Here is a 15,604-nt window from a genome sequence, read left to right as displayed (position 1 = left end):
CTTCCTGACACAACCCTCTGTATTTATCCGGGCTTGGGACTGGCACAATGAGACCCTGGCTTGGGCCCCCTCGTGGCAACATTTTGGTTTGTTGACGTCTATAAATGGGGCTTTAAAAGTGCTGTCTGTTGGTCATTGCCAAATTTTCGAAAAAATAAAATAAATTTGTATAAATTAAAAATAATGGTCAAAATCTGGCTGTGTGCTGCCCCCTACAGGTTGAAACGAGGTATTACAGTGAATTTTGTGATTGATCAAACCATTTAATACCTCCACGTCATGATCTGCTGCTCCAGTAATAACAGTCCTGTGGGCGGAGTCAGCCTCTAACTTCCTTGTTTGGTTACCCTTTAAAAATACCAACTTTGGCCCTGTTCGGACCGGTCCGTGAAAATATTGTCTGATTTAAACCGGTCCTGAAAAAGGTGAGGACCAGTTCTCTAAATGATCACTTAAGAAAAGTCTGAGGCCTTTCTTATACGTTTTCCAACCTTCTCCACACCTGTGTGGCAGCATACCTGTCTCTGGAAGTGATGCTCTCACTGTCCTCCTCTCTGCTGTAGTAGCCCTGTTCTCCATACGCCTCCACATCTCCGTTCCTCCACGACCGGTCTCTTGATTCCTTCCTGCAGAGCAGTGGAAGACTGGTTCAGTCAATCATCATCCTGTACCAGCAACACCTTCACTGTTAGCGTCTGTTCTTCTGCTTCGTTTTCTTTCTGAACATTGCATTGGAAGTCACAAGTTTGTATTTATTCAGGGAACGAGTCGTGGTATCTGTGCTTAAATGGTGAGTGGAACATAGTAGAGTGTGTTTAATTGTTAATCCGGCCCTCCAGATAATTTTATTTTATTGTTATTAATGGTCCGATGTTATCTTGTGCTCATTTGTATAATTTTGACAAAATATATTTTTATGGAGAGAAAAATATTGAAAGTTATTTAAGGTTAATTTATTCTGGAATAATATTCCTGTCTGTTTTTATTCATATTTATGTTAAAAAGTTACAGTTTTAAAAATGTAGTTTTAGAGTGTTCAATAAATGTTTTTCCTGTTCAGCCTGTGAGGTGTGTTTTGGATTTTGGCCCCCGTGGTTGTTATGTATATTCAAGCGCTGGAAGCTCCGCGCTAACGCTAGCAGAGCGGCGATTATTGGTGACGTCATCGACGAAAGTGACGTCTGAAATATGAGACACTGTTTTTTCATAACTCTCCATTTGGAGGGACAAATGAAGGGGAAGTTCCCAGTTTAGCCTCATTAGTCTTTCTTGCAGCACAGTGACCCCTACAGGACACCGCAGGAATTACTCCCGCTCACCGTTCATTTTTGTAGAACGATGGTCTTCTGTGAGCGTGATCTAGAAGGCTGCTCTTCCCCAATGAATGGCGTTGATTGAAAGAAGACCTCAAGCTTTCTTTGCGGCGAGAATGGTCCCCGTGTTCATTCCCATTGGCCATCTTGGTGAAGGAGCCGACTCGGTGGACCAGGCATCCGTTGGAGGAGCCGCTGTCAGCCAGGACACCACCCAAACCTGAGGACAGCCAGGCGGGACTCATCAGCACTCATCAGTACTACAGCCTTGTACACCATTGGGCCATTGGTTCTTCACCGGGACCGCTCTGGTTCTGTGAGTCTCGGTCATGACTTTTCTTGCATTTCCACCTTTTAGAAAAAAACTCACGGCTGCTTTTAGAGACACGTTGAAATGTTCATGTTGTTCTTTTGATAAAAACTACGAGCGTGTGCAATCAGTTTCACAGAAAGAGAAACCGAACATCCCGGGTGTTTTACCAGTGGGTGTTAGTATGGAGCCTCGTCTCTCTTTCTCTGCTTCAAAATGGTTTTCAGCCTGTGGACACAATCAAAGAAATGTCAGCCTGCAGTTAACTTCACTAAGTTTTAGACTAGAATATGTTCAAGCAGCATCTGCACCATGTAGGAGGCGCTGTCCTCCATCTCCTCTTCCTCCAGCATGGCCTCCTCCTCATCCAGGTCTTCATTCAGAGCCAAACGCATCTCTGGACCCAGGTCCTGGAGAGTCTTCAGACCTGCTTTGCATAACTGCACCCCAGGACAGATCATTGGTTAACGTTTTCTCACTTTTAAATATCTCGTCAAAAAATCATATCAAAACCAGACACTCAAGCCTATTGGTTGAGAACATCCAGAGAAAATGAGGCTCCAAGTTCTGTTGCCTGATTGAAGATTCATTCTAAACGGAAACGGAAATGCCGACAGTGAAAGAGACGCTCAGACAAACCTGGACGGCCGACGGATTGGTGGAGTTCGGGTCTCCTGTCAGATCTCCCTTCTCTTTTCGTTTCCGGAACTTTCTAAAGTAGTCCTGGATCAGGAATGTCGCATAGAACTTTCCAACAGTGACTTCTTCTTCTGCAATTGAGAAAGAGTTCATTTTGCATTAATATTAGGGCTGTGAACATTGACGCGTTAATAACTACTGACGTGAGGCGTCCTGCTGTGCAGCTGTGAGATCAGCGGAACAAACATTCCTCTAAAATAAACTTTTTTTTCATTCTTTGAGAGTTTATTAAATTGAAAAGATAATATGGCATTTATTTGTAGTTTTTGGTCAATAGTAATCTTTTATTTTACTAAATTAGGCAGAGAATGAATGTCAATCCACCCCCCATAGCAGCGCACGTGTTATGCAAAAGGGAAACCAATCATTACGTGAATTTTCCACAATAACAAGCACTGGCATTGTTTAAAAAGTGCGGAAACTCTGCGGTTCTCCAGGAAAGTCCCGCCCACCGACGTCACAAAAGGTGAGCAGTTCAAAGTGGACAGACACGCCCCCATCTGTGTAGATTCCAGTCGAACCGACCTGAAATCCAGCTGGATCAAACTTCTCCCCCCAAAAATGAAATGTTTTATAATAAGAAATAAGAATAAGAAATAACAAATAAAACTTATGAGAAAATGGTAAAAAAAAGAAAAAAAACATAAAATAAATAAATTAAAATAAAATGAATCAATTCCCTGCCCTGATTAATATTAGAATGTCCTGCAGTGTCAGAACTTGTGGCTGTAGACTAGAACTTCATGTTGTAACAGTTTCTACCAGAGCATCACTTTGCTTTTGCATAAGGACTTCAAACTGCACCAGTACCTCCTGCCATATCAATAAATACTGTGACATCTCCATCTTCGGGCTGCACGGTGGCGCAGTGGTTAGCGCTCTTGCCTCACAGCGAGAAGGCCCCGGTTCGAATCCCAGCTGGGACCTTTCTGTGTGGAGTTTGCATGTTCTCCCCGTGCATGCGTGGGTTTTCACCGGGGACCCCGGCTTCCTCCCACCGTCCAAAAACGTGCTTCATAGGTTAATTGGTGACTCTAAATTGCCCCTAGGTGTGAATGGGTGAGTGAATGTGTGTGATTGAGGCCCTGCGACAGACTGGCGACCTGTCCAGGGTGTACCCCGCCTTCGCCCATCAGTAGCCGGGTTAGGCTCCGGCACCCCGCGACCCCGGAAGGGAAGAAGCGGCCAAGAAAATGGATGGATGGATGGATCTCCATCTTCTGCAGTAACAGTACTTTATAGTACATTGATACTTCAAAGTAAATCAGAATTTCTTTCATAAATACTCCAGGTTGTTTTTGCACAACTTTCTGCATTAGTACTTCCTGTAAAACACATGTGTCAAAGTCACGGCCCGGGGGCCGGATCCGGCCCTCCAGATCATTTGATTTTATTGTTATTAATGACCCGATGTTATCTTGATCTCATTTCTAACTTATATAATTTTGACCAAATATATTTTTATAGAGAGTAAAATATTGAAAGTTATTTAATGTTTAAGTTGATTTAATTTTTAATAATATTTCTGCCTTTTTATTAATCATAATTATGTGAACAAGTTACAGTTTTAAAAATTGGCATTCTGCAGCTTTTTGGACTATTGTGGCATTTACTAAGATTTAGATTGTTTTGAAGTTTAGCTGATATTTCAGCTGTTTTGGGTAATTTAAGTTTTTTTTGTTTGTTTTTTTAGGCTAATTTCTCATTTAGTTAATATTTTCGCTGCCTATTCAAAGTTTTCTGCTATCAATTTCAGAATTTTCAGCTATCAGCACGAGGATCTTCAGTGGCCAAATTCAGCTTCCAGCATTCACACCAGCATTATCACATGTAATGCTATATATCGAGTTCTTAGTAATGTTAAAACGTTACAGTTTTTAAAAAGTAATTTTAGAGTGTTCAATAATGTTTATCCTGTTCGGCCCACGACCTCGGGTGTGTTTTGCATTTTGGCCCCTTGTGTGATCGAGTTTGACACTCTTGTTTTAGAGTCTCCACCTCCAGGTGAAACTAAACTTCCTGCTGAATCTGCATCACTCTGTCAAAACTTCACTTCCTGTCTCATCAGTGCTTCTGGCTGCATTAAACATCCTGTTGGATCGGTGTGAGGAGCTTCTGCAGCAGGACTTCCTGTACCTTCATGTGGAGGGATGACTTCATCCAGCAGTTTGGGCTTCATTCTCTTCCAGATCTTCTTGATGATGGCCCTCAGTTCCTCGTTCTCCTGCTCAGGATGACCTATGAACAGCAAGAACAGGTTGAAAAGAAAATTCTGTATCATGTCATCATCATTCCACTCCAGTGAAAATGATGTTTTTAACATGACCTTCTAGCATTTTCTCAGAATGGAGGACAAGTATAAAGTAATTTTGGATAAAAACGTGTTTTTGAGTGTTTCTTCATTCCAATTGTGATGGATCAGGAGACGCTAAAGACCTGAGCCTTTTCAAAGCTTCAGCAACTGCCACAGGAGAGCCAAAGTCTCCTTGCTCCGCTACAATTCTGAGGCATCAACTTGCAGACCAATAGATCCATGAATGTCTTTGTTTTCCTCGCCTGAGCTGGAATCTGGATCTAAATTTGTTTCTGCCGGATTTTAATGACTGTCACTTCCAAAGCCGAGACATCGATTGATTTAAAAAAATATCTTCTACTTCATTCATCACTTTGTCTGGGATCACTTTCACAATAAAACTAGTTTTAAGGTGATGCTAACGGCTAACGTGGCGTCGACCCAGAACTCTGAGGAGTTTCTCCCAACACTGATGATTCCTGTCCTTCAACTAAGTTCTTGTGTTGTTTTATGTAGATAAATACGCTCTGTATCCCTCAGCAGAATGAGTCCCACTCATTGGATTTTGGGTTTCATCCAGTTAACAGATTGAAAAACCTTTAAAAGCTACTCAGCCCCTTAAAACATTTCCAAAGAGAAGATCGTTGTAAGACCTCAAAGCCGTTCTGTCTTTGAGTTTTCTCTCATCACAGCTGGTGGATTTCTGCAGCCGCTCACCCTCTGTCTTGATCTTCAGCGCAGTGCGAACCAGAGCAAAGAGAGTGGCGTTGAAGGTCACCATCCCGTCAGCATTCAGAGGCATGTTCATGGCCACCAGACGCTGCGATGAAGAGGAGAGGAGGAGCAGATGAAGGCAGACGGACTCTGGACCGTGTCAGAGCGGCAGCACCAGCAACTTTTACCTTACAGGCCACTCTGTGTGGACAGAGCTTCCCAAAACCTAATGGAGGCTGAATCCTGCGCAGCAGAGCCACCACGTCCAGATGCTTGATTCGACCTCTGAAAACACGTCATGAGAGCGTCTTCATGAAGATGCCTTCTCCTGGCAGCAGGCAGAGCTCCCAAACTGATGCTGTTTCCAAGCAGTTGTGTGTAAAAAAACAATATCTAAAAGTCTAGATGGAACATACTTGGCCTCTGGATCGTACTCAGACCAGATCCTCTTGAACTCGTCTAGATGATGAGGCCCCAGAATGGACCAATCACGTGTCAGATAGTCAAAGTTGTCCATGATGACGGCAACAAACAAGTTGATGATCTGCAAAAACAATTGTGTTAAACGTTTTGACCAAATGAGGTGAGATCTTCAAAGAAAAATAAAAAAATGCTTGTTAAAAGATGTTTTCCGACCAGGAAGGCACACAGCATGAAGAAGCTGATGAAATAAACAATGGCGAAGTTGCTGCCGCAGCTGAACTCCTCTCCTGGTTCGTAGTCGGACTCTGGGTCGCAGCGTTTACCTGGAAGACTGGCGAGCATGATCTCCTGCCACGCCTCACCTGTGGCACACCTGTGCATGCACACACAGCATCAAGAACCAGAAGCAGCAAAAGAAGCCGGTTTCAGAAGCAGTCCTGACCTGAAGAGCAGGAGGACAGCCTGTGGAAAAGTCTGGAAGTTGTTGTTCCTGTTGATCTGAGTGTAATCCTGCATCGCAATTTTCCCAAACGTCTGATGAGTAGATCCAGACAAATGCACCGACAGACAGAGAGGGACAAAATTACTCTAACTTCCTGCTCAACCAAACGGAGGGAAACATTTATGAAACATATCGATGGTGTGTGTTACTCAACAAGGTACGGAGTCCCTGAAGAAAGACATTTCCTCAAAGAAATTAAAGGAAAAAATTCAAATAAAAAATGTTTTTCTCCCAAAAATTGAAACAAAAATGAAGTACTATTATTTTTTTACACGTTACATGTTTTTAAATACATGTTCTTTTGATTTTTGAGAAAGAAAACTGTCTTTTTTTTGTGTTTTTTTTTACTACTTTAATTTTTAGAAAATCAACTTCTAGTTAGTTTTTTTTACAGAGTCCCCAAGTATTTAAAAAACAAAATAACATTTTTTTACTTCAATTAATTTTTTTTTTACTTTGGTGTCCCTTCAGGGGTTCCGTACCAAGCTGCAATAAGCAGCAGAAATATTTATTTATTTACTTTGGTAGTTAAAGATTTAAACACAATATGAACTTAATTGTGAACAGTTTTATCACGGTCAACTGATTGATCATCATTTTAAAGAATATTAAGGAACATTTTTGAAAAAAAGAGGCGACTTCTCCACCGACTCTTGCTGATACTTCTGGATTGTCAGAGTTCATGTAAGACAATAAAACTAGCTTCCTGGAACATCTGTGACCTATCCAAAGACCTCTGACCAGATGCAGATGCTGCTGTGTTCAGGACTGCAGGGGGTGCTTTAAAACCCAGGTGCACTCTGGGTATTGCCTTTTAGAGCCGTGTTGTTCAAAGTTCCTCACCTGCATGCCGATGACGGCGTAGATGAAGAAGATCATGGCGATGAGCAAAGCCACATACGGAAGTGCCTGCAGACGGGGGGGGGGTCAAATCTCTGCTTCACAGCATCACCTTCATCCTCAAAAATATAAGAACTGTTTTCTCAAACTCCTAAAACTCAGTTTCTTGCATCTGAAATGTTCTGCAGAGATGTATGGATGCTTAGATAATCTGAATAATCCACAGACTGTGGAGTTTAGATGAAACACTAGCAGGAGTTCATCTAGACCAGAACAAACCAACGATCCGTCTGACCTGCAACGATTTGATGAACGTCCACAGCAGAGTGCGAATCCCCTCCCCTTTGCTCAGCAGCTTGACCAATCGCATCACTCGAAACAGCCTGAAGAATGTGATGGACACCCGGGAGCTGTCCTCCCCACTCTGAGGAAAAATCTCACTTAATGTTGTTCTTTTTATCATTTGTCATGTTTGAGATTATTTATGAGGAAGCAGAACAATCTGAATAATCTGAACAATCTAAACAATCAAAATAATATGAATAAACTAAACAATTAAAATAATCTAAATAATATAAATAATCTAAATAATCTGAATAATCAGAATAATCGGACTAATCGAAATAATCCAAATAATCTGATTAATCTAAATGATCCGAATATTATGAAGAATCTGAATAATCAAAATAATCCAAATAATCTGAACAATTTAAATAATATGAACAATCTGAATAATCTGAATAATCTACATAATCTGAATAATCTGAACAGTTTGAATAATCTGAATAATCTGAAAATTCTCAATAATCTGAAGAATTTAAATCCATGTTGTCCAAAGTCAGTCCTCAAGGGCCGGCCTCCTGCTGGTTTTCCAAAAACTGCCTTATCTGCTGCTCATTACCTGGATCAGGTGTGTTTGGCCAATAAGGAGCTTTAATAAAACATGTAGGACACCGGCCCTCGAGGCCTGGATTTGGACACCCCTGATCTAAATGATGTGACTAATTTGAATAATCCCTCTTTTCCCTCATGGATAAGAATCTAAACAATCTGTTCATGACTGTCATGGACAGAAGCTCTTGAAGGATGAAGGAGGAGTTTCTTTTTGGAGCCTCAGACTCCATCTCTGCTGTTTGCAGAGATTTCCTTTGTGAGTTTCTGACCCTGAACACTTTCATCTGCCAAAGCGTCTCCACTCACACTAAACTCTGTGACCACGATGTCGACCACGCTGCCCACCACAATCAGAGCATCAAAAGAGTTCCAGGGGTCCACAAAGTAGTGCTGTAATCAGGTCAGAGAAGATGATCAGTCAGCAAGGTGTAATGAGAATGAACGTCGGATGAACGACGGCACCGGTCCATCCTGACCCGAGGTCTCAGAGCGAGCAGCTTCAGCAGCATCTCCACAGTGAAAAGTCCAGTGAAAACCATGTTGAGGATGTCCATGATGTAGCTGAAGGTTTTGGACTGCTCATAGTGCTGCAGAGGAGGAGAGGAACATTCATTCTCTAAACGTTCAGGTTGGACAGCACAGTTTCAGCTGAATGAAACGAACCTGCACAGCCAGAGTGACGGTGTTGAGAAGGATCAGGACAAACATCACGTACTCGAAACCCGTCGAGTTGATGATGGACCAGAACTTATACTGGACCGGGTTCTTTGGTATGTACAGTTTCAGAGGCTGAGCCTTCAAGGCGTACTCCACACACTGACGCTGGGGGGGTAAAGAGTGGCAAAGACGGCTTTCAGATACAAACGGAGATGCTAAAACCCATAAGAGAATTGATCTGCCGTGAACCCTCTCTGTGGTCATTACCCTGACAAAATGTCTGCAGAGTTTGAGTTTCCTGAGATGCTAACAGAGCAAATGAGCCATAAATACTGTCTACAGCAGGAGTGTCAAACTCAATCAAACAACGGACCAAAATCCAAACACACCTGAGGTCGCGGGCCGAACAGGATAAACATTTACTGAACACTCTAAAACGACATTTTTAAAACTTTAAAATCTTATCTTTTTAACATAATTATAAACTAGATATATAGCATTACCTGTAATAATGCTAGTGTGAATGCTGTAAGCTGAATTTGGCAGCTGAAGATGCTGAAATTAATTGCTAAAAACACTGAAGCTGATAGCCAGCTAAAATATTAGCTAAATGCCAAATTAGCCTAAAAAACCAACAAACAAAAAAAACTTAGGTTAGCCAAAACAGCTAGCATGTAGCTGAAGCATTAGCTAAACTCCAAAATAACCTAAAAATCTTAGTAAATACCAAAATAGTCCAAAAAGCTACAGAATGACAATTTTTAAACGTTTAAACTGTAACTTTTTAACATAATTATAAATAGTAAAAAGGCAGGAATATTATTCCAGAATAAATCAACTTAAACCTTAAATAACTTTCAATATTTTACTCTCCCTAAAATATATTTTGTCAAAATTATACAAGTTAGAAATGAGAACAAGATAACATCGGGTCATTAATAACAATAAAATAAAATAACCTGGAGGGCCGGATCCGGCCCCCGGGCCTTGACTTTGACACACATGGTCTACAGTGTGAACAGCTTGAACTGCGATCTTTTAAAACTGAATCTGAAGTGGGCGGCTCCCTCACAGCTCAGGTTACCTGGTTCTTGTCCAGTTCGCAGTTCTTGTACTCCTGCTCTCCTTGCTCCCTGAAGGTGATGATGACAAAACCCACGAAAATGTTCATCATGAAGAAAGCGATGATGATGATGTATACAATGAAGAAGATGGAGATCTCCACTCTGTAGTTGTAGATGGGACCAGAGTTCTCGCCGTTGGCGTCTATGGCTTTGTACAGCAGCCTGAAGCCCAGAAGGTTGAAGACATTTAGTAGCAGGAAGCAGTCATTACCAATGTGGGCGGAGTTTGAACACTCACGCAGGCCATCCCTCAAAGGTGGACACGGTGAAGAGCGCCATCATCCCCATCAAGACGTTATCAAAGTTGAAGTCGCTGTTGAGCCAGATCCGCTGTCGGACCATGGGGTGGGTCACGTCTCCGTCTTTGTACACCACGAACGTCCCTCTGAACACACACACACAATTTCAAAATAAAAGGCCACTACAAGAAATTTTATTTACAAAATTCTAAAAATGTCAAAAGATATTTTTCATGAAGATGATGAAGATTCAATGAAACAAAGTTGTTGATTTCTTCAAAAATATTGATCATATTTTGTCTTTGCATAAATCCTCATTCATTGGGTTTTTTTCAACACAGAGGAACATTTTCTAAACTAAATTTTCTGAACCTAATCCAGCCTTGCTGTAGGAATATTTTCAAATACATCTTTTACAAGTTTCCACAAATCAGCAACTTTATTTGATTGAATTTTCCTTCTTTGTGAAATCTTTGTGGCTGTTTTAAACTTTGTGAGAAAGATTTTCCTTCAACGTCAAAGCGAAGGTTAACAAACGGACGCTAGCTTCAGCTACGTTAGCCTTTAAAGGTGTGATGGACAAACAAAGTAAAAAAATGATGCAAAAAATGACATAAAACTGGTATTTTCTAAATACAGTCTAAACGTGAATCCACTGTGTCAGTAACTTTATGTGTGTGTAAATCAGTCGAGAGTCCATCGCCACGTATCAGACAGAACGGTTTCTCCATGAAAACGTTCTCAATCATTCTGTTTGTGGAGGGAAACTCCTGGTTTTGTCGTTCAACAGCATCTTTATTGTTCTTTGAAGTCGAAGAATCTACTTCAGTTTTCTCACTGAATCTTTTCTCCCCAAAGAAACTTTCCAAAAATGTTTCATTGTTTGATTTTTGCATTTAGCGTTGAGCTACTAGCTTAGCGATCTAGATAGCCTGTAGGTAGCTGCTTTAGGTCACGTGACCCAGACGGATGTTGCGAACAGAACCTGGAAGTCCTACAAAGTAAAACTTCCTGTAGGATCAGTTAGATAAGTTAGCTACCAAATGACCCACGGACCGGTGCTGGTCCACGGCCCGGGGGTCTAGGACCACTGCCCCAGATCCTGTAGGTGAGTATTGCAAATGATAAATCCCCATCGTAGGAATCAATCCTGCAGGATTGGACTCAGATTTGGAGGTGAAGCTCTTTGCTCAGAGTCAGGGTTAGCTTGCATACTTACTTGCACTGTTCAGGAGTGCTTTTGGCCTCGTCTGTGCAGCGGTAAAATTTACCCTACAACACAGAGATCACACTTTGACTCATGTATATCTGACAGTCTTAAACTAAAACAACATTTGAGAGAGTCCAATGAGAGTGAAAACTCTTCCTACGGTCCCATCATTGCCTGAAAAAACTAAAATCCTTTTCTCCTCGTCTAAAATGAGTCCAAAAGAAACTAAAAACATCCTTAAGAACAACATCAATTGATGACACAATATTAAAATGCCAATATGGACTTCCCAGGTCAAAATCCTTTGTGTATAAGAGACACAGAGAATAATCATGGAATGTTTTATGATGGAAAATGTGTCCATAATAATTAAGTAAGTAGTAATTTGTAAAAACATAAATAAATACAGCATTTAGTTTGATAGTCAGTGACAGAAAACAAGTTTTCAAACCAAAGAAAAATCCAAACAAGACAAATCAAATGATTTCACAGAGGAAATGGTAAACGTAAAACTAAAGGTTTTATTCCTTTTTTTCTTACTCAAACTGAGCTGCTATACATTAACATTCCTCCTCAGTCCAGTATGTATCTGGTATGATTGTAATATAAAATACTGATATGAGATGTGAAAGCCAGCAGTCGTGCGGATCACCTTGAAGAGCTGAACTCCGATGCAGGCGAACATGAACTGCAGCAGCGTGGTGACGATCATGATGTTCCCGATGGTCCTGATGGCCACGAACACGCACTGGACCACGTGCTGCAGCACAAACGCAAAGGTCAGAGCGTTTCAGAGACGGAGGGCCGTGGCTCCTCCCCCTCCTCACCTTCAGTCCTTTGGCTCTGTTTATGGCTCTCAGAGGTCGCAGAACCCGCAGGACTCTCAGGATCTTCACCACTGAGATGGCGCTGGAGCTGGAGAGCACAAACACAGCACAGTGAGAGGCGGGGCTCAGGTGGACTCCAACCACCCTCCTGAAACTCACGGCTGCTCATCTCAGACGAAGGCGACATTTCTAAAGGTCGTGGGAACAACTATGATCTGATTTGATCACAGAAACAGAAGACATCTAAAGAGAATGTCAGAATTAGGGCTGGGTATCCGTTTTAAGTTCCAAAAAGAATTCAATTCGATTTTTTTTTTTTATTCGTCTGATTCTTCAATTCAATTTTGAATTTACAAATGTATTCACATTTGTTCAGAAATACATTAATAATCTACGATATGTTTTGAATGTATTTATATTAATCTGATCCAGTTCACATACTGTAAGTGTATCAGTGAAATAATGAGATTGTTAATATCATACAGAGTTGCATGGATTCTCTAAAGGAGAAGTTCTAACAAAAATGTTCAGATCATTAACATTGGAAACATTGTTCTGCTTCTCCTGGAGGACGTTTCAGAAAAAAAAATCCTGCCTGTGAGTTTATAAAGATGTTCATTTCGTCAGATTCACCAGATTCATCACTCAGATTTCACAGGAAGTTCAGTAAAACATGTTCGTTTATAGTGTGGACCTAAAACGAATGTCAGATGTGACTTCCTGTTGTTCCATTCAAACTACCAAACACAAGCAGATGCTCCGCCCAGCGAAGAGGAAGAGGAGGTGGAGATACTGACTGCAGGAAGAAGGAGACCAGCGAGACGCTGACCACCAGCAGGTCCAGGAGGTTGAACCAGTTCCTGCAGAAGGAGCCCTGGTGGAGGAAGGCTCCGTGCACCGTCATCTGTCGGGTAGAGAGAGTCAGCATCACAGCCTGAAGCTCCCACTCTGTGAGCTAACATCCATGAACCTCACCTTCAGCAGGATCTCCACGGTGAAGATGGAGGTGAAGGCGTAATCTGCGTAACCCAGAATCTGCACCCAAAGACACAACTGATGGTTATCATGAGCACAAACAGAAACGACAGCAGAGAACGACTGTTTCTGAGTAATCCTGGGATTACAGATTACAGCAGGAGTGTCAGCCACACACCAGCAGGGGGCATCCAACCTCACCCGCTTCCCTGAGACTCACGTTATTCCTGAAGGAGTGCGCTCTGATTGGATCTTCAGCGGCCAGCGAGCAGCTGCTGAGGATGATGAAGACCAGGATCAGGTTGGTGAAGATGTGATGGTGGATCAGAGTATGGCAAGCCACGCGGATCCTTCAGACAGAGAGGTCACATGATCAGAGCCCCAGAATGAAACTCTCCAAAGCAGCTGCAGAATGGGTCTGGACCGGGCCTTGATCCTGGTGAGGAACCTGTCTGCCTGCATATCACGGCTGCTGATGGGCGGAGCCAACTGCCCAAATCACAGCTGCTGATGGGCGGGGCTGTCTCCCCAAATCACAGATACTGATGGGCGGAGCCATCTGGCCAAATCACAGCTGCTGATGGGCGGAGCCATCTGCCCAAATCACAGCTGCTGATGGGCGGAGCCATCTGGCCAAATCACAGATACTGATGGGCGGGGCTGTCTCCCCCCATATCAGAGCTAACAATGGGCGGAGCCAGGCAGCAACAAAGCCTGATCAGTGACAGGGAGCCACCCAGAACCCAGTACAGAATCAGAACTTGAACAGATTAGACCAGATTAGCTTTTTACCATCAAGGTACAACCATTGACTGTAGAATTGCTGGACATCCCAAACCTCCCCTCTCGTGTTCCAAACAGGAAGTACCTGCTGGTTCCAAGAAGTCAAAATCCTTTAGACTTCTATAGATAGAGTGACCTTTGCCCGCGAGTGGGCGGGTCAGGTTCCAGCACCCCCGTGACCCCAAAAGGGACGAAGTGGTTTAGAAAATGGATGGATACTTTTAATTTATCTCAAGTTATTCAAGTTATAAACTGACCAATCAGATGCCTCAGTAAAAGCATGTGATGCCTACTGTCCCCGCCTCCAATGTTTGATTGACGGATTCTCCTGAGCTGCTTTCAATGGGAGGGGTGTGGACTTCCAACAAACTCACTCTTGATTGGCAACTGAAGTTCCTCTAAAATTATGACTCAGACCAATCACTGTCGACGGGTTTCAAAATGCGGCGGCCATCAATGGGTAGAACGGATGCTCGCCCTCTAGTGGTGATATTCATTCATATTCTCCTAGCACCAATATCAGCCTTCAGCTTCCTCCTGATGACGGTAATCCAGGTGTGGCAGGATAAGATGAGAAATTCAGACTTTAGCTCAAGGAAACTGGAGCTAGACACACAAACACTAAGGGGCAAAAATTTCAGCAACAAATCAGAACCAGCTTTTGGTAGGCCACCATCTACACATCGACATGTTTAGAGCCCGGTCTGAAAACTGAACCAGAAACTCTGATGAAGACTTGGCAGACTTACGGGTTTGTTTTGCTGAGGCAAAAGAATGCGCTGCCTTCAGGAATGGGGAGAACTTTCTCTTTAGGTGGAGTGAGATCTGCCATCTTCAACTGGACCCCTCCGTCTTTAAAGAGAAGAGGAGAAAAGAAGAGTGGTCACATTGGAAAGAGGAAGGAGCTCAGCTTCCAGCATCACTGACAGATTCGACCCAAAAAGTGCTCAAGAAGCTTCAGAAGAACCCTGAGGCCTGGATCATCTGCTAGATCCTGATCCAGTGGATCCTGATCTGTGGATCATCCAGTGGGTCCTGATCCAGTGGATTATCTGGTGGATCCTGATCTAGTGGATCATCCGGTAGATCCTGATCCGTGGCTTGTCCAGTGAATCCTAATCCAGTTGATCAGCCAGTGGATCCTGATCCAGTTAATTATCCAGTGGATCCAGATCTAGTGGATCATCCAGTAGATATTAATCCAGTTGATCATCCAGTGGATCCTGATCCAGCGAATTATCCAGTGGATCCTGATCTAGTGGATCATCCAGTGGATCATAAGCCAGTTGATCATCCAGTGGATCCTGATCCAGAGGATCATCTGGTAGATCTCGATCCAGTGGATCACCTTGTAAATCCTGATCCAGTCCATCCTAATCCAGTGGATCACCCAGTGGATCATCTGGTAGATATTCATCCAGTGGATCACTTAGTAGATCCTGGTCCAGTGGATCACCTGGTAGATCCTAATCCAGTGGATCATCCACTGTATCCTGATCCAGACTCTAACCTGCAGCTAAACAATCCCTCTTGAGTTAAACCCTCAAACAGAAAAAGTTCCAGAACTGACCATCCTCATCTCCCTCAGGGAGCTCTTCCTCTTCCTCATACTCTGTGTCTTCGTCCACATCCACCTGGAGATACAGAGAGGATCTCAGAACCAGAACAGAACTGGGCTAAAGGCACAGAGACGGCTCACCTTCACCTCCTCTTCCTCTGCCTCCTCAGCCCCTTCCTTCTTCTTCCTGCCCACAAACCAGAAATTGTGGATATTAAAGACACCCCCCCCCCCCCCCCCCCC

General features: G+C 42.9%; 1 protein-coding gene across 1 annotated transcript in view; it reads right to left on the bottom strand.

The window, feature by feature from the left end:
• cacna1fb (calcium channel, voltage-dependent, L type, alpha 1F subunit) overlaps window positions 1-15,604 on the bottom strand; it is a 45,064-nt gene that overhangs the window by 4,209 nt on the left and 25,251 nt on the right. Inside the window, exons 19-45 of the mRNA XM_024292119.2 lie at window positions 15,503-15,548; window positions 15,374-15,437; window positions 14,553-14,655; window positions 13,241-13,370; window positions 13,021-13,080; window positions 12,843-12,949; window positions 12,046-12,133; window positions 11,871-11,978; window positions 11,228-11,280; window positions 10,008-10,154; window positions 9,730-9,931; window positions 8,652-8,810; window positions 8,465-8,575; window positions 8,295-8,378; window positions 7,390-7,518; window positions 7,098-7,163; window positions 6,195-6,286; window positions 5,966-6,125; window positions 5,746-5,873; window positions 5,518-5,614; window positions 5,333-5,435; window positions 4,459-4,560; window positions 2,263-2,393; window positions 1,935-2,063; window positions 1,794-1,851; window positions 1,320-1,533; window positions 519-626 (exon numbers count right to left, since the gene is read on the bottom strand). Coding sequence (XP_024147887.1) covers window positions 519-626; window positions 1,320-1,533; window positions 1,794-1,851; window positions 1,935-2,063; window positions 2,263-2,393; window positions 4,459-4,560; window positions 5,333-5,435; window positions 5,518-5,614; window positions 5,746-5,873; window positions 5,966-6,125; window positions 6,195-6,286; window positions 7,098-7,163; window positions 7,390-7,518; window positions 8,295-8,378; window positions 8,465-8,575; window positions 8,652-8,810; window positions 9,730-9,931; window positions 10,008-10,154; window positions 11,228-11,280; window positions 11,871-11,978; window positions 12,046-12,133; window positions 12,843-12,949; window positions 13,021-13,080; window positions 13,241-13,370; window positions 14,553-14,655; window positions 15,374-15,437; window positions 15,503-15,548 — 2,979 coding nt within the window. The remainder of the gene's footprint in view (window positions 1-518; window positions 627-1,319; window positions 1,534-1,793; window positions 1,852-1,934; window positions 2,064-2,262; window positions 2,394-4,458; window positions 4,561-5,332; window positions 5,436-5,517; window positions 5,615-5,745; window positions 5,874-5,965; window positions 6,126-6,194; window positions 6,287-7,097; window positions 7,164-7,389; window positions 7,519-8,294; window positions 8,379-8,464; window positions 8,576-8,651; window positions 8,811-9,729; window positions 9,932-10,007; window positions 10,155-11,227; window positions 11,281-11,870; window positions 11,979-12,045; window positions 12,134-12,842; window positions 12,950-13,020; window positions 13,081-13,240; window positions 13,371-14,552; window positions 14,656-15,373; window positions 15,438-15,502; window positions 15,549-15,604) is intronic.

The sequence above is a fragment of the Oryzias melastigma genome, linkage group LG7 (assembly GCF_002922805.2).
Source record: "Oryzias melastigma strain HK-1 linkage group LG7, ASM292280v2, whole genome shotgun sequence".
NCBI classification, from domain to species: Eukaryota; Metazoa; Chordata; class Actinopteri; order Beloniformes; family Adrianichthyidae; genus Oryzias; species Oryzias melastigma.
This window is presented reverse-complemented; position numbering and strand designations above follow the sequence as displayed.